This window comes from Notolabrus celidotus, chromosome 17, assembly GCF_009762535.1.
Source record: "Notolabrus celidotus isolate fNotCel1 chromosome 17, fNotCel1.pri, whole genome shotgun sequence".
NCBI classification, from domain to species: Eukaryota; Metazoa; Chordata; class Actinopteri; order Labriformes; family Labridae; genus Notolabrus; species Notolabrus celidotus.
Window position 1 is genome coordinate 16,901,266 of NC_048288.1, and position 26,864 is coordinate 16,928,129.

General features: G+C 41.6%; 1 protein-coding gene across 1 annotated transcript in view; it reads right to left on the reverse strand.

Annotated features, from left to right (window-relative positions):
• Positions 1-428: 428 nt before the first annotated feature.
• The window catches only part of mpp7a (membrane protein, palmitoylated 7a (MAGUK p55 subfamily member 7)), a 189,269-nt gene continuing 162,833 nt past the window's right edge, over positions 429-26,864 (reverse strand). The window contains exons 13-17 of the mRNA XM_034706737.1: positions 22,171-22,251; positions 16,660-16,753; positions 13,301-13,409; positions 11,125-11,268; positions 429-3,863 (exon numbers count right to left, since the gene is read on the reverse strand). Coding sequence (XP_034562628.1) covers positions 3,684-3,863; positions 11,125-11,268; positions 13,301-13,409; positions 16,660-16,753; positions 22,171-22,251 — 608 coding nt within the window. The 3' untranslated portion in view covers positions 429-3,683. The remainder of the gene's footprint in view (positions 3,864-11,124; positions 11,269-13,300; positions 13,410-16,659; positions 16,754-22,170; positions 22,252-26,864) is intronic.

Below are 26,864 nucleotides of genomic sequence, written 5' to 3' on the forward strand. Positions count from 1 at the left end.
ACCAATTGATCCACCACAAGCCTAATGATAATTTAAAAAACATAAAAAGTGATGGTATTAAAGGTGACGGCAGGGCGGGGAAATAACTCTATTATCAAAATAAAATTCAGCTGTAGTGGCACTAAAAAGGAGAAAAACAGCCGATGATTGACTTTTACTACCCTCCAGCCTCGTCTTTACTACATGAAAGGTGTCAGCTCTGTTTACACAACTGTGCACTCTGGACTGAACTTCTGTGGGGCAGCTGAAAGATGTTGCTGGAGTATTTTTCTTCAAATCAGAACAAAGATAGATGTGAATGGCACTCAAGGGCACAAGTCCCAGAAACACTGGAATATTTTCCTCATACCGTTCCACCTCACACATCACTGCCCTCCATCTCTGCCCGGCTGGAGACATGAATAACATTAATACTTTGGAACAACACGTTTAGTTGGACTTTCTTTAATATAAAATGTAGTAGTTATCAAGAATAATGTAAATTCATACAACGTGCTCTTAGACAGCATTTCATTTACAGCAAGAAATTAAAAAGATTTTCTGGAAACTGTACAAATCTGATTCCAAATCATTTAAACACATGGCAGAGAGGTAAGAAATAAAGAGGGGAGGAGTTAAATAACATTTAGGAAGGGAGGTTAATGTGGTACTAAAATTAAAAAACAAAACAGGGACAAAGTAAAGAGGTGCATGGTGTTTTAAGTCCCTTTGGATGTGTGTTATCGTTACTCAAAAACTAATTTTACCCTTTTTAAAAATGGACATAAATCAAATATACAAATATCATGATGAACAAAAATTAAAGGGACATGAGGAAACTCGAGAAATGCAACCTGAGTTGGCCATAAAGCTAGAGAATAACAACAATTGAAAGAGTACTCAAACAGTATTGTGGTCAGTTCAAAAAATAAAATATGGTTTTAAAAAGTTTAAAATTACTTTGAAATTGTGGAAAATAAAACTGATTTTACATCCATAGATAGGAGGTGTTAGCCTAGCTTAGTAAACAGACTGAAAAAGAGGATGATAACTTGACCCTGACTTTAATTTACTCGATGAGGTCAAGAAATAATCGTACCAGCAAAATGTAGGCCTTGTTTTTACACAATACTAATAAAAATGATAATTTCAGAACTCAGTGTATGCAGGGGGCGCAAAAACGCCCTCGACATAGGATGATTTTTGTTGCTGTGCTCACATTGCACAGCATTTCCATTATCGGCGAATCAAAATTAATTAAGGCGGGACTTCTGGTATGAATTTTATCAACTACAATGGCAGTGGTACAGGTGCAGGAGAAATTAATCAAACTAGTTTCTTCAGTGATACCATTTCCAGGTCTAGAGCTGCTACTAATGCTACCACAATGATCTCTATCAACTGCTTTTATGATTTATTTTAAAATTCCATCAAAAAGAAGCAAATGTTAAGCATACAGAGGATTTTAAAACAGATCTAATGGAAGCGCTGCAACAAAGTAGACAGTGTGTGCCGGTGAGAAGCGCTCTGGAGTTGAGGTTGTTTGTGCAGTCACTACAAAACAAGCTTTTAGTGGACACAGGCCCGGCCTTAAGCTTACAAATAAACAAATGTGTTGTTTAAAGTCAGAAACTACAAGATCCTAAAACCCAAATGTAAAGAATGCTAGAATGCAATACATTCAATCTATGAACAGAAGAAGCTCACCAGCTATTTCCAAAGTTTTAATGCTAAGCTAGGCTAATTGCTTCTTGGCCTCATTTTAAGACATCAGTTTTGAACATGAAAGTGTTCATCTTTAATTTCTCTCTTTCAAAAACACAAAAGTAAAGGTTTAGCTGTTCAGTGCAAAGCCTCAAATTATCATTCAGTTCACAGCCACTAATAAGTGTAACAAGATTCCCACGTTTCCCCTGCAAGATTTGTGTTTATCACTCTCTGCTGTGATTAATTACTGTCTGATAGACATTCTGAACTTCCAGAAGACTACTTTCTTAGAACTCCATGTCATGTCTCCTTTAATACAACAATATAATCAAAAGAGATAAAGGGTTTAGCTCAGCCATTGAGTGGCAATTACGCTTGCAGCCCAAAAGCAGAAATAGAAAAACACAGATTTTAAAGTAAAACTGCTTAAATTTTTTTTGCTTCAGTGGTTTAATTCGATGGGTTATCAAAAGAATACCTTAACAAAGAAACAAGCACCAAAAGACAAGCTAGCAGTAGCTCAGCTTGCAGCCCTTATATCTCAGAGAGCATCAGAAAGACTCTGATTCTCAACTTGAAATCCTTTATTGAGTAATTTTACTGGTTTTATCTTCAGGTGCAGATTTTAAGGGGAAGACCTAATTAAAGAGGAGACTGTGATGATAACACAGCAAGGTCTGAGTCAAGGTCTAGCTCTTTGAAAGTATTTAAAAGCAGTGAAATTTAACTATCCATGTGATAGGAGCTGAGAAAGACAAATAGTTAGTAAAAAAGGAGCAAGTTGTCGGGAATGGGAGACTTAAATTAGCAATAAACTGTTGATGCTCATAAAGTCAAGAGCGGCTACTTTGCATTTCTCTGAGTTTAAAACCTGGACGTGAGCTGTGGACCTTCTATTAGCAGCCTTGCTGAAGCCATTTTTTATGTGAATAAAAATAAAGACTCCACCCTAATAAAACACAATTGTGAACATTTTCTTCAAGCAGACAGCCAAAAGTGTCCAGTTCTTGGACTTAAAATGGCAAAGCTGTTATGCTGGGCACCCTCATATGAAGAGTGGCTTTTTAAAAAGGCTCCTAAATGGAATATATAACACCTACATAAAATAGCTCTCTATGTGCTTTTTAGGGGGGGAACTAGACTTGGGAGATTAAATCTAAACAGTTAAATGAAAGAAGAGACGCCTCCAGTGTAAAAAAGAAAATACTGCCAGTATCAGGCAGAGACTGAGATCAGGTAGCTCTTAAAGTCAAGATATGTATATAAAGGTTTGCAGAAAACACAAGTGGAGGATATTAGAAAATATATTAATTCTCTTAATTTAAATTACACTTACTGCCCTTTCTTGAGAGTGTACCTGACCATGTTTTGTTTGGAGTAACAGTCATGGAAGCATTACTGAAGCACAGAAATATAGTAAGACAGTTAGAAGGCATGTGTTTTCTTTCCTCCCCTTTTTCCCCTCTGAGGTTGTGTTCTTTTACAGACATGTGCATGTAGGTTGTCCAACATGAAGAAATATGTAGATCCCTTTGGTTTCTAATGGTCTAATGTAATAAACACACTAAAGACGGTGTCCTGGCTGGCATGGCTGCTGATGTGCTGGCAGGTCTGACGTTGCTGTGATGGTCCAGGCTCGTTCCACATTCTGGTTTGGACCAAAAGAGCCCCGACTCCTGGCCATGGTTTTGTGACCCAGTCTGAGCCCCAGATCAATGTCCAAAGCTCATATTCTGCACAGGCGCCCTTAGCCTCAACCCTGTCAGATCTGGTCAGACCTGGAGATCCATACCCAGACCACAGCTGAAGTCTAAATCCGACCTGATCCCAGTCAGAGGCTTATATTTTAGCCCTGTGCAGCTCAGGTATGGCAACAGAGCCATCTGGCGCTGTCTTGTTTTATTCCCGTTATCCCCCAAACACCAGCCACAGCAGACATAAAAAGATAAAAACCTGCATATTTTGTAAAATCCCTTCCCTTCTCTCCTTCTACAGTCTCAGGAGTGAGTCCAGCTGACTGGAACCCAGTGAGTCTCCATCTCCACTTTCTTTAGTGCCAGCCGCAGCTCGCCGAAGGCGGCTGTGAGATCATCGTTGACTATGACTTTCTCAAACAGATGGCCGTACTGACTCTCCATCGTCTGGGCAGTTTTCACCATCTCCTCAAAGTCTTCCTCCTGCAGGGGGCATGAAAAAGAGAGGAGAGAAGAAGACATGGTTGTAAAAGACAAAAAGAAAAGATACAAGATCACAGTTCATCTCAGACTGTGTGTTTGCAGTGAAGAGAAAACACTAGCCTCAGTAAACAAACCGTGGAGATACAGTCACTTACAGTAAACACAAATTTAACAGCCTTGAACACACAAAAGACACAGAGGCTGTTATAACATAGTACCCACACATGAACCCTGGCACAAACCACACACTAAAACCTCCTCATGCAATGACCCGACCGCAAGGAATTTTCATCATTTCCTCCCAAAAAACACGCTTCTTCAATTCACAAAGAAAATGAAATATCCCGAAAATAAGTAGACAAAACATAACCATTCTTTCCAAAATAGAGATATGTAGAACATACATTATCGTTGGTTTAGATTTTATATGCGTGATGGGAAATGACAGCTTGTGGCATTCCTGTAACAAAGTCAGAACTGAGAACTGGGACCATGTGAACGTGCTGTTTGGCCAGCTCAGTCAGCTGGACATAAGACTGAAGCGGAAAATATGGACAGGGTGGTGACTGAGGTCTGAAGATAATTCTCAGAGGTCCTGGAAGCAAAATTTGAAATAAATCTCAGAGCACAAGAAGTGCAAGTTGCATTTTGCTGTGCAGACAACTGATTGGATGGAATATCACAATATGAAATACTTTGTGGTTTAAATTAGGTGCTTGCATGAAAAAAATGTGGCCCAGAAATAAAGTTGAAATTTTGCATGATTAACATAAGGCAAGCCTGATCAATTTAATACACCAACTGTATGAGGACTTCTTTAGAAATCAAGACACAAACTTCACTCAGAACTTTGCAGCAGAACTTAGATGTACTCGTGTCGCCAGTGAGCTTTTTTTTTATGCTACAAAGGGGCACACAATATGCCTGAGTCAAAGCAACCAAAGTGGGTTTCTGAGGTTGTACCATTCACTGGAAACAAAGTCCAAACTTAGACTGACAGTACCAAACCTGGAAACCTGTGGTCATTTTATGATGAAAACAATAAGGAAGCCTCTTTTCCCTGTCACGAAACACACTACTTTGAATTTTGGATGACAACAGAGGCACCATGGAAGACAGCAAAATTTGAGAAACTATGGTAGCCAACCTAAATTAATACACATTTACTTTGTATTGGAGACAAGAGGGTTAACTATGGCGTCAATTCAGTGCCAAAATCCATGCGCATAAAACCACTATCAGTGGGCATTAAGACGACTCTCTGTGCGCTCGCAGAGAGTCTCCTCTGTACATGCTCGCTGTCACTCTGTGCGCACTTGTGGTCTCTGAGTATACGCCTGCTGTAACTTTTTGTGCCTCTTAAGCGCTCTGCTTTGCTGAGTTTTGGGACTCTGGGGGTGGGCATTGAATAGACGGCGTCGCAACCCCTCCTCCTTTCTAACTGGTCCCTTTAAACACCTACTGTCTCCAGGTCAGAGCCAATCCGAGGCACAGTAGGGCGGGTCATCATGGCGGCAGAATTCGAGCAATCAGAATGTTTACCTGACGTAAAAAAATGGACTTTGAAAGTACATGTTAACTTGTTAGTTTGACTGAATTCAACTATGTTCTTTTTTTTGTCTGAATTTGTTTTGTCTGTTTTGTTGTTGTTGTTGTTGCTGTTTTTGTTGTTTGTTTGTTCTGCTCTGTCTTTTGTTTTGCTTTATTCTATGTTTTATTTCTATTTTATTCTATTGTCATGATTTGTGTGTCTGTATTTGAATGTTTGTAAAAACGAATAAATTTCAAATCACAAAAAATGAATTTGACTACTTCAAATATCCCGTATTGGACTAGCATACCTAGATAATGCGGTTGGGGATTCATTTTCTCTTGTGTGTTGTGTGTTTCAGTTGGACCCAAACTGGACTAGGCGTTCTGCACATGCATCAGATTTTGCATGCTGAGCTTTTTTTCTTTTTTTTTTAAAATATATATTTTTTAAGTTATATTTTTGGCCTTTTTGCCTTTATTGTATAGGACAGCTGAAGAGAGACAGGAAATGTGGGGAGTAGAGAGTGGGGGAAGACATGCAGGAAATGGTCGACCAGCCAGGAATCGAACCGGCGACCCCTGCAACGAGGACTCCAGCCTCTGCACGTGGGGCGCCTAGACCGCTAGGCCACCAGCACCCCTTGCATTGCTAACTTTTTTGTCGATTGTTTTAGTATTTGACGCAATAGATCAATGGGTGAAGGTCTGATAGTAACTAGCTCAAAGGTGGCATATCGTCACCTACTGTAGTGGAGGTTGACATACTTTTGTCAATGAATCAGTCTTGCCTGGTGCTTGTATACAAGGATACAGAAAGCAGTCTAATAAACTTGCCTAATTGAGCTCTTACAGTAGCTCCATTTAAGTGTGCATGTAATTTACTGAATAACACTTCTGGAAAAAAGTTTACTGGGAAAATTAATCAACTGAGAGGTCGGCTCATTGGACTTTTTTTTTACCTGCAACCCACAGAGCTAGTCCCTGCTAGCAGTAAGAAAAATATCCCCTTTAATTCACTTTATAAACTAAGAGGCATTGTCCACTTGTTATATAATCATTGATGCATACTGAGATGGATGCTTGAACAGGGGACCTTCAAGGGTATGAGGAGTTTTCCATGTAAACTTGCAAATAAGCTTTCCAATGTTGAGAAGAAAACCGCATCATAACTGTGAGGAAAAGCCAAATAACATATTTTTATCAGGTTTGGGGTAAACATTGCCTATCTGGGGCTCCTGTATTCATAGATACAGTATTCTGAGAGAGCCCAGGTATCTCTCTGCGGTGGTCCATGTGAGGTTTCTGGTTCCAGCTGTGTGGGCCTGGGCTGATCCTGACCTCAGCGCACCAGCCGAGCTGAAGAGGCTGCACCGATTTAGAGTTATGTTTTCACTGGGAACACTCGACTTCAGATTTCTGCACAGATATGGTTTTATATTAAACCCCTTTGCCAAACACAATTATAAATACACACAGATGCACATTCAGGCTCAGAAAACCAAATGCACAGTCACAAAGATGCATGATACCGCAGAGTGTGTGTATACAATGTGTACGCACATAAACACTGCATCGTTAAAGCTGAAAACTCTTAAACAGCTCAATTTTTAGAGACGTTCCTTCAAGCCAGGAGTTACTTCAGAATGTTTCTGGTGGTTTTCCGCTTCATAATGGATTAGCTGCACAGCTAAATTTAAACACTAACTCGCTGTTACACTCGGCAAAAGCCCTGTCTGCCTTCCTTTTTCCTTTTTTTGACTGGCTGTCTCGCTTGTTACTAAAGGGAGACCCACTTTATCTGAAGCTTTATTGTCTTCTGTGAGGGAGGTGTGATGGTTTTATCAGAGGACAGGCTGAGCCAGGAAGACAGTTCAGGGAGGGCAGAAGGTTTGTGGGCCTGCTGAGAAAACTGTTTCACAGAGGGACTATATTCTCCGTCTTCTGGACCGAAAGCCTCTGCAGGATTTCCACTCTTGAATCAGGGCTTACAGATGACCACTGTGTCCGCCATAACCCCTCTGACCTGTCCTGGCTGCAACATGATCCTGGGAGAGTTGTGTGGGTTTTCTGTGCGTGTGTGTGTGTGTGTGTGGTGTTTCCATGTCTGCCACGAGTCTCTACGCCTGCCTCCAGTTTGGACATTTCAGATGAAAAACAGTTATCACAGCAGGATGCCACTCAAAGAGAGCGGGGTAGAGGAATGGAGGAAAATTAAAAAAGCAGATGAAGGAAATAATTGGAAAATGCAGGATGAAAAAAAGGGGCTGAGAGATGGATATAATGAAGGTAGAAAGAGGAAAATTGAAGGTCTGAGGAGTACAGACCTCAATGATGTAGCTTCTTGTGCCTGTTTAAGTGCTTTTTCAAGCAAAGACAAACGGTAGTTTTCATTGCACAATATGAGGCTTTTTAAACTTAGCATTAATACATAAGTTTCTCCGTGCTACAGCTTTTAATCAGCGTGATGTTTTTATGCTTTTGTTTTTATTATTTTACCTGTGATTTTTACAGCTCCACTTTTACTGTAAAGTCTGTCTCGAAAGCAAAATACACTTTATGGGCCTATAAACCCTTTCAGCACTTTAGTGGCACAAAACCTTAGACTCTGGTGTCATCTTCAGACATAAAACCACCACATGCAATACGCCCTCAGCGGGAAACCTGCTTTATTGATCCCAATAAAACAAACTTATCCTTTATAAAATGATTGGAGGATTTTTCAGATAGTGGCACATTTTTGCACCACTTGAAATCCTGACTATTGTATTACATCAGCCTCTTTTTTGTACCTGTTTCTATTTCACGCTTCAGCTCTTTATTTTTGAAAAAGCTACACTGAATCATCTCCAGCTCAAACAATGGGGCCAAAGTTAGACGGCTCTGCTGGAACAATGAGAGGTCTGTTCCTCAGCTTTTATCATTAAAGCAGACCTGTCTCTCAGAGAAAGAAATACAGCCCACAGAGAGTCGAGTACTGTAAGTCTGAGACGACTCACCAAACAACATTTTGTCTTTTCAGAGACTTTGAACAGCAAATCTGACGGCCTTTGTCCTGTCAGTGTTCAGGAACACCGACACAAATATGCCCCCTCGTCTCACAGTTTTACAGAAGCTACTAAATGTGCCGTGATTGATAACAGCAACAGCATGGGATTTTTAGCAATGATCCTTTTCTGACAGCTAAAGATCATTGTTCTCAAGACCCCTGCAGGAAAACGAGGAACAGACTGAGGCAAAATGATATTTCAGTGTGACTTATTCAGGCTGACTATGTGTCAGTTTGGAGGCTTTAAAAGTTTGACAATGAAGTAAAATATCTACGGGATGTTCTGAGACTGTGCAGACATTCACCTGTGACCTAGCTGCACGCAGCATTTTATGTGTAGAAGCACCTGAGGGAGGACGACTCCCGGGATGACTGAAGGATGAAGCTGCTGGCCAAATCAAACGACAGATTTCATTAGGTTTTCAAGACGCCTCAAATCCTGACACCTAAAATCTCCCCCCAATCCGCTTGTTTTTCAAGGGTCTTTCACCAGATAAGATCTGGATAGGTTATTTTACCAGATTTGATGTTTGTTCTAGCGTTCAGTGTATCAACTTTGTCACACAGCACACACAGATTCATGTTTTCCCCGTGATGGACTTTTAGAGCAGTGGAAGGGAAAGTAAGCAGGGGGTTAGGAATATAAGAAGTGAAATAACATGCTTACTTTGAGATTTGAGTTGTCAGTTGGATTTTTTTATGCATATGTTTTCAATAAGCATACATCAACCCTACCGTGTTGGATTCACACCTGCAGACCTGAGTTCACAGCCCATCACCTCCCCCCACTGTTCCCATTCTTGCTCACAGAGCTGTTGTCCCGTCAGTCAGTCTCCATCTCACTGACAGCCTCGTCTCTCGGTCGGTCTTCGTCTCTCCATGTGTTTCTAACCCCCCGATGTCCCATCAGGCCACGTCTGCTGTGCTGCTGACCAGGATCTTGGCCTTAACGCGTCCTGTGGTGAGCTAGACACGCGAGTGTGCACCACGCCTGATGGAGCTGGGAAAACCATCATCCTCCCTCAGCCCCCCTTAAGTTTCCCCAACCCGACAACTTCACAGCAGCACCGAAACCCCGGCTAATTGGTTTCATCTGTGTCCCCGTAGGGCAGGGATGAAGGTGTGTAACGATGACCTCATCACTCACACACACGCTGACTGTACACACAGGGTCCAGATAGTGTTTCTGTTATTTCTACTGCTGCTAATCTGTTAGGTGGAAAGCCATGTGTTTCTACAATACAACACCATCATCAGTGTTTCCCACACTGGCTGTACATGGAGTAGACGTCTCATCATGTCATCAACCATTTGTTTGTGAGCTACTGTTATAAAGTCACAGGTCGGGCAGTGTGGCTGCTGCCATGTGACCTTTTTAAATTGGGAACACAAGCACGCGTTTCCCTGTACAGCTTGAATACAGCATGCTTTGTAAAGCATGAAAATGGCTCAGATGGTTTTATTAAGGACAGGTTTGTGTTATCTGGATCAATAAAGCAGGTTCCCAACTGAGAACGTGGTGTGTGTACTGGTTTTATGTCTGAAGATGCTAGAGTCTGCTGTGTTGTGCTGCTGAAGTACTGAAAAGGTCTATCGTCTTACTAAGTGAATTTTGCTTCATGAGTGAGGCTCATGGTCTCACTGTTGGCAGCTTTTCACCCTAATTAGCTCATAATCATGCATTTTAAGAAAACTGTGGGATATTATTAAGTGAATAAACCTTGTGGAGTGCTGATTTCATTATAAAAACCCCTCAATTTTAGATAATGTCATCAGAGTGTATGGGTGGTGCAAGTCTAGGGGAACTGGTTGCATGCAGTGCGTCAGTTCCCCATAATTATCACAGGCTGAGCTGAGTTACCATACCACTAGCTAACAGGATTGCAAACATGACAAGGTGAAAACAGATGCTACTTAGAGAGAGCTTCACAGCTGCACCCAAACTGCAAATTGTGGACACTGTCACCTATTTTAAACCTTTTTCTTTTCGGAGAACCCTTAAACAAATTCTGTTTTATATTTTGGTGTGACTCATACTCTTGATTTTATGGTAGTTGTCATGACAGGAGAATTAGCCATAAAGACAAAAACTTTTTAAGGTAAAGGCTAAACAAGATGCTAATCTTTTTTCCAGACTTGGAGCTCTGTGGACACTGACTTGCTTCTGAGCCAGCCTCTAGAGGCCGCTTGAGGAACTACAGTTCTTGGCACTACAGTGCTGACTTCATTTTTCAATTGCATAGTTTGTTGCATCGCTGAAACCTCTTATACTGACAACTCTTCCTGCAATGTATTGATGTCAAAATCTCACTCAATCACTACATGATTCAAAATGTTGACCATTAAAGTTTTGACAGCACTTGTGTGTGTTGCACATTTCTCCTCAGCTGTATGTATAAACCATCTTATCTTTAGGTAACGTGTGTCCAATTAGCTCTTTCCTCTTATTTTCTGCTTGAGTTATCTAATTTCCTCATGGGGTCGTTAAAGTTTCATCTAACTTAATCTGATCTGAATGGCATTGATAAATATCCTCCAATTTGAACATCCCCTGATTGTCTAAATCAAGGCAAGCTGGACCCATCTGTTATTCCTCCGAGCTGTTTAATTGAGTAAATGACACATGATGTTAGTAAGTGTCTGGTTCATCCCAAGAAACAAACTGTTCCTCGGTTCTCTTACCGTGAACGGCTTAGCAGTTCCCTTGTCATCCTTGCTTGATATGACTTTGGCGTTCTGTCTGGTCTCCCTCAATCTCTCCAAAGCAGGAGGCTTCACGAACACTACGAAGGGTTTAAACTCTGGCGTCCGTAGGTGCTTTATCGTCTGAAGAGAAAAAGAGACAGCAGAAATGTATCAATATAAAACACTAATGACAACATTTATCAAATTTGTGATCATAAAGCCAGTATATAAATGAAGGATTAGGCAGTGTTTGTCTTTTGTTCTGGAGATTCTGACTACATCTCAGAGATCTTGTTAGCAGATACAGTTTTGTTTTGTTAGCTTTTATGTGTTTGACCCAATCGTTGCATCTTTATTTGTGATGTTGGCTGTTATTTTCTCCGTGGGGTCGTTTGGCTCAGCCAGAGAAACATGTTGATGCTAAACGATGCTAGGCCCGATGTTTCCTGCGAGCTGAGGAGAAGGAGGCAAGGACGACGTGCTGGCACTGAGGTGCAAGCTAAAAAAGACGACATCGACCTGTCCTTCCACCCACTGTTATGGGGAATGTAAGATCTATCTACAATAAGGTAGACGAGCTTACCCAGCACCACAGGGAATACTGGCAGAGTAGCCTCATGCTAACAGAGCTAACACCGGACACGAACGCCACATTGGTAGGATTTCACCTGCTGTGGGTGGACAGGATACAGGAGAGCAAGACTGAACTAACTGGTGAAGAAGGCCAGCTCAGTCCTGGACCCTGTGGATGTGGTGGCTGACAGGAGAATTATGGCCAAGCTGTCGTCTCTGATGGACATTTTATATATATATACATATTCTCTTGTTGAAATTCTTGTACTGTACACCTTTTTGTTTGCTGCTGTAACTCCATGAATTTCCCCATTGTGGGGCGAATAAAGGAGTATCTTAGTATCTTATCTTATGTTTTTGGATCTCAGTAATCCTGAGGAAGCTCAGAGTAGACACCCCTAGCTAGACCACAAACACCCTACAGGGATTGTATATCTTATTTTGTTCAGGAACGCCTTCGGATCCTCCACGAAGAGCTGGAAAACGTTGCTGGGGAAGTAGATATATGGAAGGCTTTGCATGCCACGAATGCAAATGCAACCCATCCCCTGACAAGTGGAAGAACATGTATTTATAGATGATATTATTGGATCATAAACACTGGTAACTTTTCATAGATATGGGTTCCAGTGTACTCAGGGGTCACCGGCTTTAACAGGTTGGAACCCACTGGTTTAATGCTTGGGTGCGTCTAACAAACAACAGGCCCTGAGCTGAAGTGGTTTCTTTAAAAGATAGAGGAAGATATTTTCACCCATCTGCCGAGCCTCTTGCCTTTTTTTCTGGTGACATCTGCCCAGAAACAACACCTACAATCTGTCTCTCAAGAGGTAACAGAGAGGTCACAGTTGGTTAGTGGCGGCGTCAGGGTTCAGGCTCTCCCCTGGGCCCTCCACCGCAATCAGGGCTCCACACTGTGCTAATAGGCAGTGGGTCGAAAACCCACAACTGATAGGAAGACGGATAAAAACCCGAAGGAGTTTTTCGCAGCTCTCATCGGCCGCTCACCAAGTCAGCATGGGATTAATAACATGCTCTGACACTGCCGCTGATCTGATCTGTGAGTCATGTGGGAATCATGTGGAGCTGAGGGGGAATGACTGCCGGCCTACACAACACTACAAATGTAAGTGAAGTTTCAAACATCCACATGAGAGAGGGCATGGGGCCGACTCTTGTTGCTGATCTGGCTTGGGTGGTTATGGATCTTTAAAACGGTGTCTTTGTGCCAGGGTGTCATCATCCACTGAACGAGAACAAACGAGGAGATCTAGAGGGGCAAAGGCTGGACGATACAGGCCCAGCCTTGGCTTAACGGGAATCCTATTCAAGGGTTTAGCAACAAGCTGGCCATTTGTGATGCTTCAGATCGCCACATCTCAAGATACAGAAACCAAAGAGGAAATCTTCAAATAGAGAAAATTAGAAGTAATAACTCCCAAAAATGCCCTCTTTAAAACCCACTTTTGAAACCGAGTACGCAGCCAAGGCCAACACGGGTGATCTGCATGTGAGATATGAAGGAGCAGAGGTGTAAATCCCCTAAAAATAGAGAGAGTGAGTGAGGATGGAGGGATTAGATTGGGTTTACGTCACTTACATGAGGCTGGGCATCCAGTAGGCACACTTTGTTCTTGAAGAGGACGGAGCGTACCGAGTCAAGACTTGTCCCGTAGTAATTCCCTTTGTACTCCCCGTATTCGATGAACCTGACAGGTGAGTTGGGAAGAGATATGAAGTGATGAGGTTAAAAACCTTTTTGTTGTTAACTTGCGTGCAGGGATTAGTGTGTGTTGCAACACTAACAACTCTTGGGATTAAAGTTAAATTCTGGTACTTATCGGGAGGACTGTGTCAGCACTCTCCTGAGACTCATCTCAGAACGAAACACAGAAATCCAACAAATCCACACAGACAGGAGGATTACTCTTTCAACCACTGACAGATCTGAAGATAGCATTCCCCAGAAGAACTTAAAAACCAGACGTTCTGGCTGAGCATGTTTTTATATAATCTCTTACCCCGTTCAATCAGTAACACCTGTTTGTTCCAGAAAGACCACAAAGCCTCTGGATGCCAACCCGCCCCTCCTCCTTCCTTTAATCCTCAAGCAGACACAAGCAAACAAACATTTTTCCACCGGATAATCTTCCCCCTTTCACACCAATCAGCTGTCATGAAAAAGAAAATCCACCAGTGTATTTTTAGCTGAAAACAAGGAGGAAAAAAAGGGAATGAGGGGAGTAACGACGTGGAAAGAATGTGGAGCTAATAGGACTGTGTGGTATGCTTGCAGTCTGCTCATGACGAGTGTCGGGCAGAATGAGTGCCTCAGTGTGACTTATGCCATGTAAAAAAATAAAGTTTTATGGTAATTGCCCATGTAAGAAAGTTTTACTCAGCATTTTTTTTAAAGAAGGGAGGCTTAAGTCTGAAAGAAAAAAACCCTCATATTCAGTTATGGGAAATTCATTTAAGGGCTTACAGTAGCCTGTCTTTAAAAAGTCGCACCTTGCAGCATTCTGTGCTGTTTGTCCAGAAGGACTATAGATTACAGGAAGGCATGCCAGCAGAGGCAGCGCTATATTGAGAGCATGGATTGTTGCCATTTTGACACACAGAACAGGGCTTCCCTTGGGAAAGTTGTTCGAGCTAAACACACGTTGTTGTGGCTTCGATGCTGAGACCTTTTATGTCTGCATTGTTGTTGCTGCATGCAATGAGGCATAACGCAAACAACTTCATCTGACTCCTCGTCTACTTTGCTGCCTTGTAATTTCAATTTCAGTCGTTTCAGTGTCCCACGCATCCACCCCACATCACAGCTCTGCCACTCACCCCTCCGACTCCCTGAAAAACATTGCATGCCTCGACCTTCACCGCAACATGGCCTAAATATAAAGCCCCCCCCCCTCCCTTCTTCTCTCTGCATGCTCTGACACTCTAAATGCACTCACCACCACATGTGTCCCTCTATGTCATACCTTTTACATTTGTGTGTTTGCGTGCATAAATGTTTTGCACGTGCATCCTGCAGTATATCCCCCCCCCCCACCCCTCCAGCTCGTGTGAGACCGGCAGAGAGGCATCAATCATTCTTATGACTATTACAACTTGCATTTCAATTTGTTGGCCGCAAATGTCAAGGCGGGCCGTGGTGTGGCTGGATTCAGAGAGAGCGCCTAAGGAAGGGAGGAAGCAGAGACAGGAGACCTCGGGGCCACTGTCTGGAGATCTGTTACCAACACAAGGCCCGGCCCTGTCAACACCAGCTCACAGTCAGTTACAGAGACACACAGACGACAGCAGAGAGGCTGAGTTTGAGAAGGGGCAGCAAGTGCTGGATTGGTGCTCTCACTGCTGCGCTGCCTCTAGTGGTAAAGAGCTCAGACACAGAAGGGGTTTGTTGTTTTCTACAGAGGGACAGGTTTCAAACCTGTCCACCAGACAATCTATTCTGAACACATCTTTAGTTAAACTTATATGAAGATGAAAGAATAAACACTCGCCTGTACACAATTGAAAGTTGAGACAGTTAGAACCAACTAAGTAAAGAAATCTCCACAGATTTCAATAATCAGATCAACAAAAAAAATGTTTTCACTCCTACATATTTCTATGTGAAACAGTTTTATCATTTAAAAATAATAAACAGTAAACACTGCATTTGACAGAATAAGCACGTTGAAGCTGTCTCCTACTTCTGAGTCATGGATTCAGACCACACTGGTGCATCAAAGCAACATTTGTTGGAATCAGAAATCTAAAAGTCAACATCATTGCACTCATTTGATAACCAAATTCAAGACATTGGTAAGAATTCCTTTACATTGTTAATGTGAAATTAAAACATGTTTTAATTGCAGACTAATGGAAATTTAAACATGTGACCAAACATGCGATTAAGAATTAGAAATCTGCAAATAATCTGGATTGAGTTTATCTTTTTGACAGCACTATCCAAAAGTTTAGACAATGTGGAGTTAATTAGTTTATTTTATTCATTATTCATCGTGTCGTGCACCATAAAGGTGCCCAGCCCATATGGACTTACAAGACACTACAAAAACAAAACAAAATAGGAGCAACAACATAAGAAGAAGAAGAAAAAAGAAGAGCAGTTACAGTACTGCACATGTTCAGCAATGACCTAAAGTCATTAAAAAGCATAGTGGTACACTTCAGACATTTGACAGTGACAACAACTCAATTAGACATAGAGTGTGCTCCTACGCTGCTGAACAGCATTTAACACAAACTGAGCAAACTGGAACACTTTGTGTGTAAACAGGAACTGAAGTCTATCTTCATCAGATATGGAAAACAAATCAGGACAGTTTTCTGATATTTTGTTTAAAAGGAGGCACCTGAGATCATGATATGAAGGACAGTAGAATAAAAAGTGCATTTCATTTTCAACTTCCTCCAGATCACACAAGGAGCACTTTCTCTCCTCCTCTGGAACAGAATAGAAGCGACCTGTTTCTAATGCCAGAGGAAGGATACCACATCTCAGTTGAGCACAGACAGACAATATGTTCTTAGTTTGGGCTTACACAGGACTTCTTCTAACCATTTGTGTTTGTAAGTGTCAAATAGTTTTGTTATAATCTGACTCACACTACAAGTTAACTTGTTTCTATAAATAATACTAATAATAATGTTGCAATGAGATGATAGCACACAATTATAGATGATTAATTATTTAAGTTTCATTCCTCAAAAATATATTCTAGCATAGAGGACTCTGTAAACAAGTGGAGTTACTTGGTAAAATGAATAAGCCTGTAATAGTTGAGCTGTGATCAGATTTACACTGCTCTGTTGTTGCAGATTTGAAAGTCATAATAACTGACATCATGAAAATGTGTTGCACTATTCAATTGTTAAAGGATCTGATTACCGAAAAACGTGTGGGGTCTGTTTTTCTGTACTTCCATCAGACCCAGTTGTGCTTACTTGTTGTTGTGGATATCGGTGTCAAAGAGGTGTTTGGAGATGAAGTGGTACTCCACGCCGTCGCTCTCCTGGTTCCTCTTGGCCCGACTGGTGTCTGAAAGAGAGAGAGGAGAAGAAATGAGTGATTACCTCAAACCCAGACTGTCTGACTCACTGTTGGGCTAAAGCATCTGAACTGAGCCCCTTATTAACATCGCTGGAAGTCTGAAACACAGCACGCTGGGCCATGCCAACCCTTGTATATATTATTGTGTAATAGCTCTATAAATACACAACCTGTAGCGCTGCTGCACTAAACCCAGACACTTAACTGACATTCAGCAGAGGTTTACTGAGTCTTATTAAATTTGTCTCTTGTAATGTGGCTGCAGCGGCTGTAGAAACAGAAGCTGTAGCGTTAGCCGCCAGTGTTAGCCGCTGCAAGGTAATTGAGTTTGGAGCTCTCATTAACATCAAGTCTCTACATTTACTTGGCCATAAACCATAAAGCCTTGCTGTAAAATGGGCAGAGGGGGCGGCACGTGGAGGGAAAGCGAGCAGGCAGGGCTGGTGGACTGTAAGGGTCAAGGGATCGGCTCACGCTCTGACTCGCTTCAGGAGCTTCAAAGGTCAGAGGGGAGAGGTATACAGCCGTCAGACACTCTGACCAGCTCCAAAACAAACTATTAAACTTTTATCACCTGCAACCAAAACTGCCAAGCTCTGCTTCAGTCTCCTCTGAGTTGTTCTCTTGACGGCGTGTGTCGAGGCTGTGCCCTGTTAGCGGACCAGTTTCTTTCCTTTAAATGGTCCAGACTGATCTACAGGGTTCATGGAAAACCAATGGTGTGATTTATACGATGTGTCACTCGCTTGAGAAGGAAAGACAGCCGTAAATCCAGCTGTGGTGGGGAAGACACCGAGGAAGATCAACGACTTTCTGTCATCAGCTTCAGACACCAGTAGGAAAAACATGAGGAGGAGGCCAAAACAGCCTTGTCATCAGATAACATATAGTTATACCTCCCATTCAGAAGTGTGTCAGACACAGTGCCAAGCAATCCCGTTGGTAGTTAGACCAACACCATCCACCATGCATTACTCTGGCGTGTGTTTTGTGGCACAGAAAATAATTACAGCGCGACAAAAGAATGTGCATCCGTTCAGTCCCGAATCATGGAAAATATCAGTAATCTTGGACTGGTATCAAAATGTTTAACCCCTTCTTCAATGTTTCTTAGACGGCTGGTTTATATTTAACAGCCACAAGCAAAACGAGAAAAAGAGCGAGAGATGGGAAAAATAAAAAAACTCAAATCTTAACCAGGGCCACAGGACGGTGGTCTCCAAAACTCCGGTTTTCAAATTAACTGAAAAAGGGTAATGCTTTCAGCTTAATCCAAAACAACAGCAAGTGTTAAACACATCCATGTGTCTGTTGGCAGCTATCAAACATTAAAAAGAAGGAGACAGGATACTTTCCGAGTCTCTTTCCTCTTAGTGAGAGCCAGGACTTGTGCCATACGTCTCCTAATATGGGTCAGATTCAGCCTGTCTGGGCTGCATTAAATGCAGCAGCATCACACAGGTCACATTTGAGAACATTTAACATGCAGGGTGGGAACAAAGGCTCCTCTGATGTGAAATAAAGGATTAACCGCTGCATGCTGAAATGACTTCACTGTGATTTCATTGTGAGTGAACAGCGCATTGTGCCTCAGGTTCCCCCAACAGGCCTGAATGTGTTGTTCACTCACAATGAAATCACAGTAAAGTCATTTCAGTGTGCTAATGAGATTTTAAGCCCAGGTACATTTCAGTGTAAAGCTTTGATTGTGACATCCGTTATGCCACAAAGCCAATGACAAACATGGCAATTAACATCTGCGATCCAAATATTTCCTCAAACTCATGTCTCAGTTTTCCTCCAAGCTCCAGACGGCACTGCACTGTTCTGTTCTTAACACCACTGCTGCGCTTATTCGTATAAATCAAACAGATTTATTTGTCCCCACATGCTGGCTCTGGACATCTCAGTGAAAAAACAAACTGTATAAGAAGCTTGCAGACTTGGAGAGCTTGTAGCTTGTAGAGTTTGTAGCAGAGCTGGATGGTTTTCAGAATTATGGCGTGCTGTCGTTCAGTTCTTAAAAAAAGAAAAGAGGGGGAGGAGGAGAGTTACCGAGAAGAAAGTGAGGAATAAACTGTGAAAAGAAAGGAGAGCAGGTAGCTTTGATGCCAGCTTGTGAAGCAGTGGAAAGGCATGTCCTCAGGAGGTACAAAAATGCTGTTTCCTCCATCATTCGGAGCTTGTCAGGCATAGTGTGAAAAGCTGACAATTACACAGGAGGAGGAACAACCGCTCTGCCTCAAGAGGAGCGGTCCTGCTGCCTCAGAGCCGCCCCGGGTGTTAACTCCCTGCCAGACAGATTCCTTTATATGAGCGCGTGTGTGTGTGTGTGTGTCTAAGACTGGACTTTTATTCCTACAACAGTCCAAACTCTAACAACCCTTTAGGAAGTAAAGTGTAACAAGTCAGCTAAACATGCTTCAGCTAAACGATTTGGTGCAAGAAACTCAGGGTGAAAGGAGTCATCTTATTGTCATGAAAACACTACTTTAGTTTCAGCTATTGAGCAGATAACACATCATTTAATGTGCTGAAAATACTTCTTTTTCAGTTTGATTCTGATCTGTGTGTTTAGAGGAAACTGTCCTGAGGTTAAATCAGTTATAACGAGAGCCCACAGAGTAACACATGATGGTTTCAACGATAGAAGAACAAGCCCAATCTAGCTTAAAGAATGTAGAAAATAAGCTCACATATGTACATTTTTACTAGTGTCTTAGTCGCCAACACTTTTCATGCATGCACTTTATTTAGTTCCCTTTAAGAGTCCTTCTTTCGGTTATAGAAATAATGTTTATTTGTCCACTTTATGCATGTATTCTCCTCTCATTGTGGTTAAAGCTAGGGTTGGTGGTCACTGAAAATTAGCATGAATTTGAATGTAGCATTTCCTCAGGGCTCCGACTCCGATGTTCTTAATTCCTACAGTGTTGACAGTTAGTGAAGGCATAAAGAGAGGTGTAGAGATGACTGTGCAAGCGGTAGAGAGGAGAGACAAGAGGAGAAGTTCTTCATTCATTCAAACATTGATTGTTGCTTTGTTGGTTGGCGTGATCATGGCCGACAGTGACCGGTAAGAAAGGTCAACATATTCACGAACCGGCTCGTCAATACTACAGTGTCCGGATGGACGCTACAATATAAATTTCTGTAGGACTTACTAAATGTCATTAATTATTTTGCTTGTCAGAGCCCCCGTGATGAGAGCTCTTTAGACTCTGATCCGGACTACAGTCCTGAGCAAAGCACCTCATCGGGTCAGAGGGGACAGGCCCGAGGTCGAGCGAGAGGGGCAGTCAGTAGAGTCAGGGGAAGCAGGGGATGGGGAGTGCACACCGGGGAAATGTACGTGCAGGAGGCCGGCAGAACGACAGGACGGGATTTGATTGGTTTCATAAATTGGACCCTAAAGGCGGTGATTGGCTGGTGTTTTGCCAGGTTTACTCTGGCTATAGATAGCAGCCTTTTTTCGCTCTTTTTTAAGAACACATTATGTATTGATTGCCATCGGGACATAAAGATCATTTTAACCAGTATAACAAAAAGTGTATCTAAATCTGACTACCAACCCCAGCTTTAAGCAGAAAAATAAAAGAGTGAGAGTGGGATCATAAAATGCAAATTTTAGAATCTAGATCTAATGCACAGCATACCTTTTAAAAAACATTTCGGTGCCCCCTCTGGTCAAAGTGGTACCTCTTACATCTTTTATATTTGTTGCTGTGTTAACATGTTAGGAGTGTTTTTAGACAACAAAAAATGTTACCCTGCTCTCTTTCAATGGTGAAAATGTATCACTCACTGTGAATGTATTAACAAAATTGTAAATAAGGCTGTTAATCCTCCTGTCCGACACCTACCCCTCACAGTTATTACAGGCGTAAAATTATAACACAGAAATAGTAAATCTTGTTGTTAGTGGTCTTGTTTGCTTTTAAAGGTCATGGCAAAGCATCCCTGTTCATTTCAGTCTGTTTATCAGCAGACAAAAACTCCTCACAGGAGCTTCAAAGTTCTAATTTATTTGAGGCACAAACAGATAGTTTCATTACTTTGAGTTAGAAAAGATCCAAAGGTTTGAGGTACATTTTCAGTGAACATTTGTTTAGCATTCATAGTAGCTCAAGCGAATTCTCAGTGCCTCAGTAATGCTATGAAAAAGTAAGTGGTCTCGTGACCTCTTACAGATCTCACTATATCAATGATTCTCTGTTAACATGATGCTATTCTCACATACATTGTATCCATTTTTTTTAAATCTGGAGAGCTTGAACTTTCCCATAACCTGAGGATCACTCTTGCAGCCCTGACAACACATACCCTTATCGCTGCAAACTCACATTTTGAAACATTGGACAATTCTGTCTGGTCTCTTGGTAGGCTTGCTGATATACTCAGGTACTGTAAAATCTTTACACTTCCCTCAGTATTTTCTTTTTTTACCACAACAAGGGTGACAAGTTTAAACTCCCAATATCCTTTACTCCTATATAAATATCTTCTTGTTTCTGTCTGACACTCTGTCAAACATTTTGAGAGTTTTGTAAGCTTACCATACGATCATGTTGAGTCTTTTTATAGCGAGTACAAAATAACTGTATGTGCTGTTGCAATTTTCTGATGTCTCACGGTCCAGCTGGCTTTCTCAGAAGCTGGCGTAAATGCACAAAGTAGAGACAGCCAAAAGGTGTCTGCATGCACTTAAAAAGTTAGCCAGTGAATAGCAGATATAAAACCATGGTCTGGTAAAAGACTATTGTGGGGATGATGTATAAAACACAGACTCACTCCTTAAAGAAACAAATGAAGACAGAAGAGAAAGGCATGGAGGATGAATAGGAGCAGGGTTGCTGCGTATTTTATAAATCAAATGTTAGACTTTCTGAACCCAAACAGAAAGAAATGACGCCAATGCCATTGTATGGTAATACAAACGGCAATCGACACAGGTGTGGCTTCTTCTATGAATATATCAATTTCACTTTTTATTTTTTTTTGCATATCTTACAAGTTGCCTCATAATGTTTGCTTCTGGCAACCATTCTTTCCTGAATTGCTCATCTTGAAACCAAATTTCCTTGAACTTGCATGTTCTCATTTCCTTCCCCTTCTCTCTTCTGTTTATGGTTTGTGAATGCATACACAATAAGCTGCCATATATGCCAGATTTGTGACATGAACAAGCAAATCTGTAAAGAAGAATTGAAAATGTATACAACACTATTCTGACAGTGTAGATTTTATAAACTATTCAGACATGTCTTTTTCAGATGTTTTATGACCTTACTTTTTCAAGTTTAGTTTCAGATTTAATAAGACTTTTCTAGGATCTGCAGGATGTCTGTAGAGGACAAAAGAACAAACAGTTTGACTTCTGTGTGAGGCGAGTGTGGTAAACTTACGTGGGATGGTCACGCTGAAGTGCTGGGGGTCTGAAATCAACAGTTTCCTCTTGAGCTCGTTCAAGCCGATTCCTGCTGGTCCTGCACAAAAATAAACAAGAAAACAAAACAGAAAAAATTAAGGTCAAATTATTTGAACCAGGAAATTATCTTGCAGAGCAAATTATGATCATTATTTTCTCTAAGATGAGTTAACGTAAGTGTCCTTTAAAATAAGATAAACAAGACACATGAAGTATATGAAGAACATATACCTGATCTTTGTCTATGACAAAATATTACAAGTATTGTTATTGAACAGGGCAGTTCTGATAAAGGAATTTTTACACATACAACACTAATGTATTTTATGTAGTAGTATAATTTTCTATTACTACAAAAAACATTTTGCAATTTGTGTTGTTTTCCTGGGAGCTGTGTTTCAGTCTAACTTTCATACAGTTCTTTTTCAGTTTTTTGTCTGTGTCCTTTGAATGTGAATTTTCTCCTAGGATGAAGTGTCCTTATTATCTTCTACAATTCCCCCTGTCTTTCTACATGAACTGTTGTATTTCCAGACCAAAGTCAGTGTTATTTCTCTGAAAGGAAAATCTGCCAGTGATCTTTGTAACATGATAATAAATCAATTTACCACAGGTTGAGTTAAATTTCATATTCTATTAAAACACAATCAACTCTGTGGAGGCCTTTCATGCAAAGATAATTGATTTAATATGACAGAGCTACAGAGAGTCTACAGTTACAGTCTGTTTTGAACCAGATCCTCTCTGACTGCAGTTTGCCAGAACTTTTAACCTCCAGTATAAGCTGTAGATTTACAGTAAAGGTAAAGAGGCATTTTTCCTCATTGTCACAAGTCAGCTATGTATTTCATCACATTAAGAGTCCAGGGAAGTGATGGTTGATTCAATTTCATCTCATTTTGACGTGTAGGCTGGGGTATGGCTTCTTTGGAGACTCAACTTTATTGTCATACAGCTGCCATATGTACAACTGAACAGAATGATGTCTCTCACTGACCAGGTGCTAAGTAGTGCAAATTAACAAGGTGATGGATAAAAGTAAATAATGAGTAAATAATTATTGAAAACAACTTATCGCAGAAGGTCTTCCCTTCCCCTTCCTGTTGTATTGTAACACTGTATGGTACAGCCAGATTCTTGGCATGACACAGCTCTGTAATTTACTGTATAAAGCTATCTTTCTTGTGTGAGTAGCTGAGTAGCTGATTAGCTTATGTTTGACTACAGCCTCTGTACGTAGGGCACTTAGACCACTAGGCCACCAGCGCCCGACACGTGAATTTTTAAGAGCATGATCCCTGTTTGGATTTTTTTTTAAAAATTCTACAAATATTAAGGAAAATAACTGCAAAATAGTTGTTTTGTAACACACAGTATGTATATTTAGAGGCTGTTTGAGAGCAGGTTTCACAAACGTACAGTCTTTAGGTCCTAATTTCAAAAAAGTTAAGACCTGTTGATGCAAAGAAAGTATGTCTATTTCAATCTAGGACCCTTTTTTGTACTAGTTTTAGTTAGATGGAAGTCACCGAATCCACATCCAACTGTTCCCCCTCCTTTCTCAGTTTTCCATCTGTGCATTCAAGCACTTTTCCATTATTTTGGTGCTTATTGTTACCAGGGCGCTACAATCATCCTAACTTGAAGCGACTGGCATCAGTGTCTTTGCCTAACTGGACAAGAAATCAGTTTTGCACTTACAAGTGCATGGCTTTCTTTTTTTTAACCACAGTTCTGCTCTGCAGTGTGAGGACAGTTAGAGACAGTGCTTGATCTGGGCTGGAGATTCCTCGCATGCCTGGCGTTCTGGGCAGGCACTACAATCGCATCGGATCCTATTGGAAATTCGTTTCTCCAGGCAAATGTGTTTAGCAGGCCGCTCCTCTAAAACAAACGGACAATGAGTTCTCTCAGTGATGCGGATGAGGTAGAAAGAGAGGGAGAGGGAGGAGAAAATGTTTAAAGACAACCTGTGTATTTTAAACAGAAAGAGTCCTCATGTTTCCTCTCTCAATATCAGCGCTGTTTCTCTACACTTCATCTGCTGTGAAGCAGGAAGGCTTAGCAGAGATCCACAACCTGATAACTAGGTGTGGACAACAAGGCTCTTATGAGCTTAATCTCTGAACACCAGCAGCCTTCACACACAGACAAATTCACACCCCATGCTTCCTTTTGCTTCTGCGTACGGTAACACATGGTTTGGGTCCTTTTTGTGCAACTGCTGTAAGTGATAAAAGCTGTTTCCTCAGCCCGCTCGCACACTCCTCTGTGAATTCAAAAAGAGAAGAAGAAAAATACCCCAACCAAGTTTGGACAGACTGCATGAGGCATTTTGTGGTTACTGTCTCATAAACAAGCACAAGGCCAGGCACAGACAGCAATCCATCTTATCGGGGGAGAAGGAGTTTTTCACTGAGGAAAACCTGGGGGTTGAAACTTTGGGGTGATTTATTAAGACGAGGAAATAGAGTTCATTTTGAATTTGTTTCGGGAGCTTGGGAGGAATGTGGCGCTGCTGTTTGAACAAGGATGTGGACCAATGTTGTTGTAGGTGCTGAAGGTGGCAGAGCGTGCTAATAGAGGCTCTTTTATGAGCCCTATCACAGCGGTGCAGACAGTCCTCCCTGCAGGCCACAGACCTCCACACACGCTTGTTTGCTTGAATCTGAGGGTGGGTATCAGGGCCGGGACATCGGGGACCAACACAGCCATTTTTGCTGCTTTTGCTATGACTTACGGCCACACGTCTGCACTCTCGTTAAACCATTTTCACCTTGTACATCACTCCCTTGCTTGCCACTTGTGATATCAATGATGCATGGCAGCAGGGCTTCATCAGAATACTTCAGGTGGCTATTAAAGTTTATTCCAGCTGTACCACTGCCTGTTTAAGGGGCCCACCACCAGGCTCTTTTACAAGCAAAAAGCAGAACCCTGTGGTCCTGTTCCACCATCTGACCCCAAACACTCCCCCTCTTTGTGCATTGTTTGTTTCAGACAATGCCCCGATACAACAGCAACATTATAAATTCAAATGCCAAAATAAAAAAGGCACGACTCTTCCAGTCTTTCTGGACTAAGCTGCAGTATTTACATTGTGTTTATGATTTTTCTTTCCCTCTTTGTCTCTATCGCTGGCCCTCTTGCCGTTCTTCTGGCCTTGGAGATTGCTGTGCCAGTAAAAGTGTCAGACTTCATTACCGCACTCATTAGAGAAGTTGCTTTTAATATTGTGAGCTTAATAACTTCCAGGCCAAGTGTGGAGAACATGTCTTGCAGTTTGCACTCGGAAACCGAGGACAAGGCCCGTCCCAATGAGCCTCGGCCCCGGACTCCAGAGCCGCCTCAAACCCTCCAACCTGCTTTGCATTCAGGACAGGGTGTATTACAGCACCACTCACAGTGCTGGCTGCGCTGCTACCACATTTAAAGGATGACAGTGGTGTAGTGTGGCAACCACAGATCATTTACAATACACCGCTACTACACTTTCAACATCAGAGAAGTCTTTAAATAGAGTTCCAGTTTTATAAATTTGGATACCACATAAACATTCACTTAGACATCAGAGTGTTTGAAATATGTTAGGACTCAACCCCAAACTAAAAACATTCAATTCATCAAACTCTGTGTCTAAGTTCAGTGTGTCAAGTTACAGGGAAATGTGGAAATCAGCACACCATTTGTCAGGTTAAATAATCAGATTTCTTTCAAAACCATCAGTGGTTTCGTCAAACTATGCATGCAGAATGTAAAACTATATTTTTATTGGCTGTCTGAATCAAAATGTATAAAAACACAGATAAGCATCTTGACTTTTCTTTGAAACGGATCTCAGACCCTGAGCTCACTTTTAATGCAGGAGGTTGGCAGCAGGTCAGTCATTAGAGGGTACTGTGGACCTGTGTATTCACATTAATGAAGCCTTGAGGCATGTATTGAAAAGATTTCTTGTGTGATACATTTTAAAGTCTTTTTTTTTTCTCCTTTTTAAAACATCAAAAACAGCAGAGGAAAAGTCGAAGGAATGGATGAGGGAGTTTATCTGCTGCGTCAGTTTTCTTCAGGTATCATCAACTAAAGGCTGGTACACATTACAGGATTCTTCAAACCTTCACACATTTAGAGATCAAACACTTGATGATAACAAAAGACAGATCGCACAAGATCTCTCTCTTCTGATCTTATAGTTTGCACAACGGAGCACACCACACACTAACCCATTCTTCAGCAGAGTATCAGCTTCTTCACGCTCAATATTCCAAATCTCACGTAGTAAAACGTGACTTTGGTGTAAACAAACATGGCGGACGGAATTTCGGTCCAACTCTTTTCTGTCCGTCCGGTTGTGGTAGGTTTTGGACAAAACGCTATATAAGCATTCATGCTGTTGTCACAAATCAACCAGTTGGTCTTCCATTTCGGAGGTCCAAGAGACTTTTGCTTTCACCGGTGCCATGTTTTTGTTTGTTTTAACTTCCTCTTCTGTCAGTCAGCTCGTGTCTTGATTGGCTTTTGCTCCGGGACACGTGACTTTACACACTGTGCGTGCTCGGCTCCTCTCGGAGCATCCCACACACTACAGGATTTCTAGTCGCAAATATCAAACATGTTTAGTTTCTAAGATCTCTCCTTCTGAGGCCTTCCGAGTGGCTCCAACCGGACAAA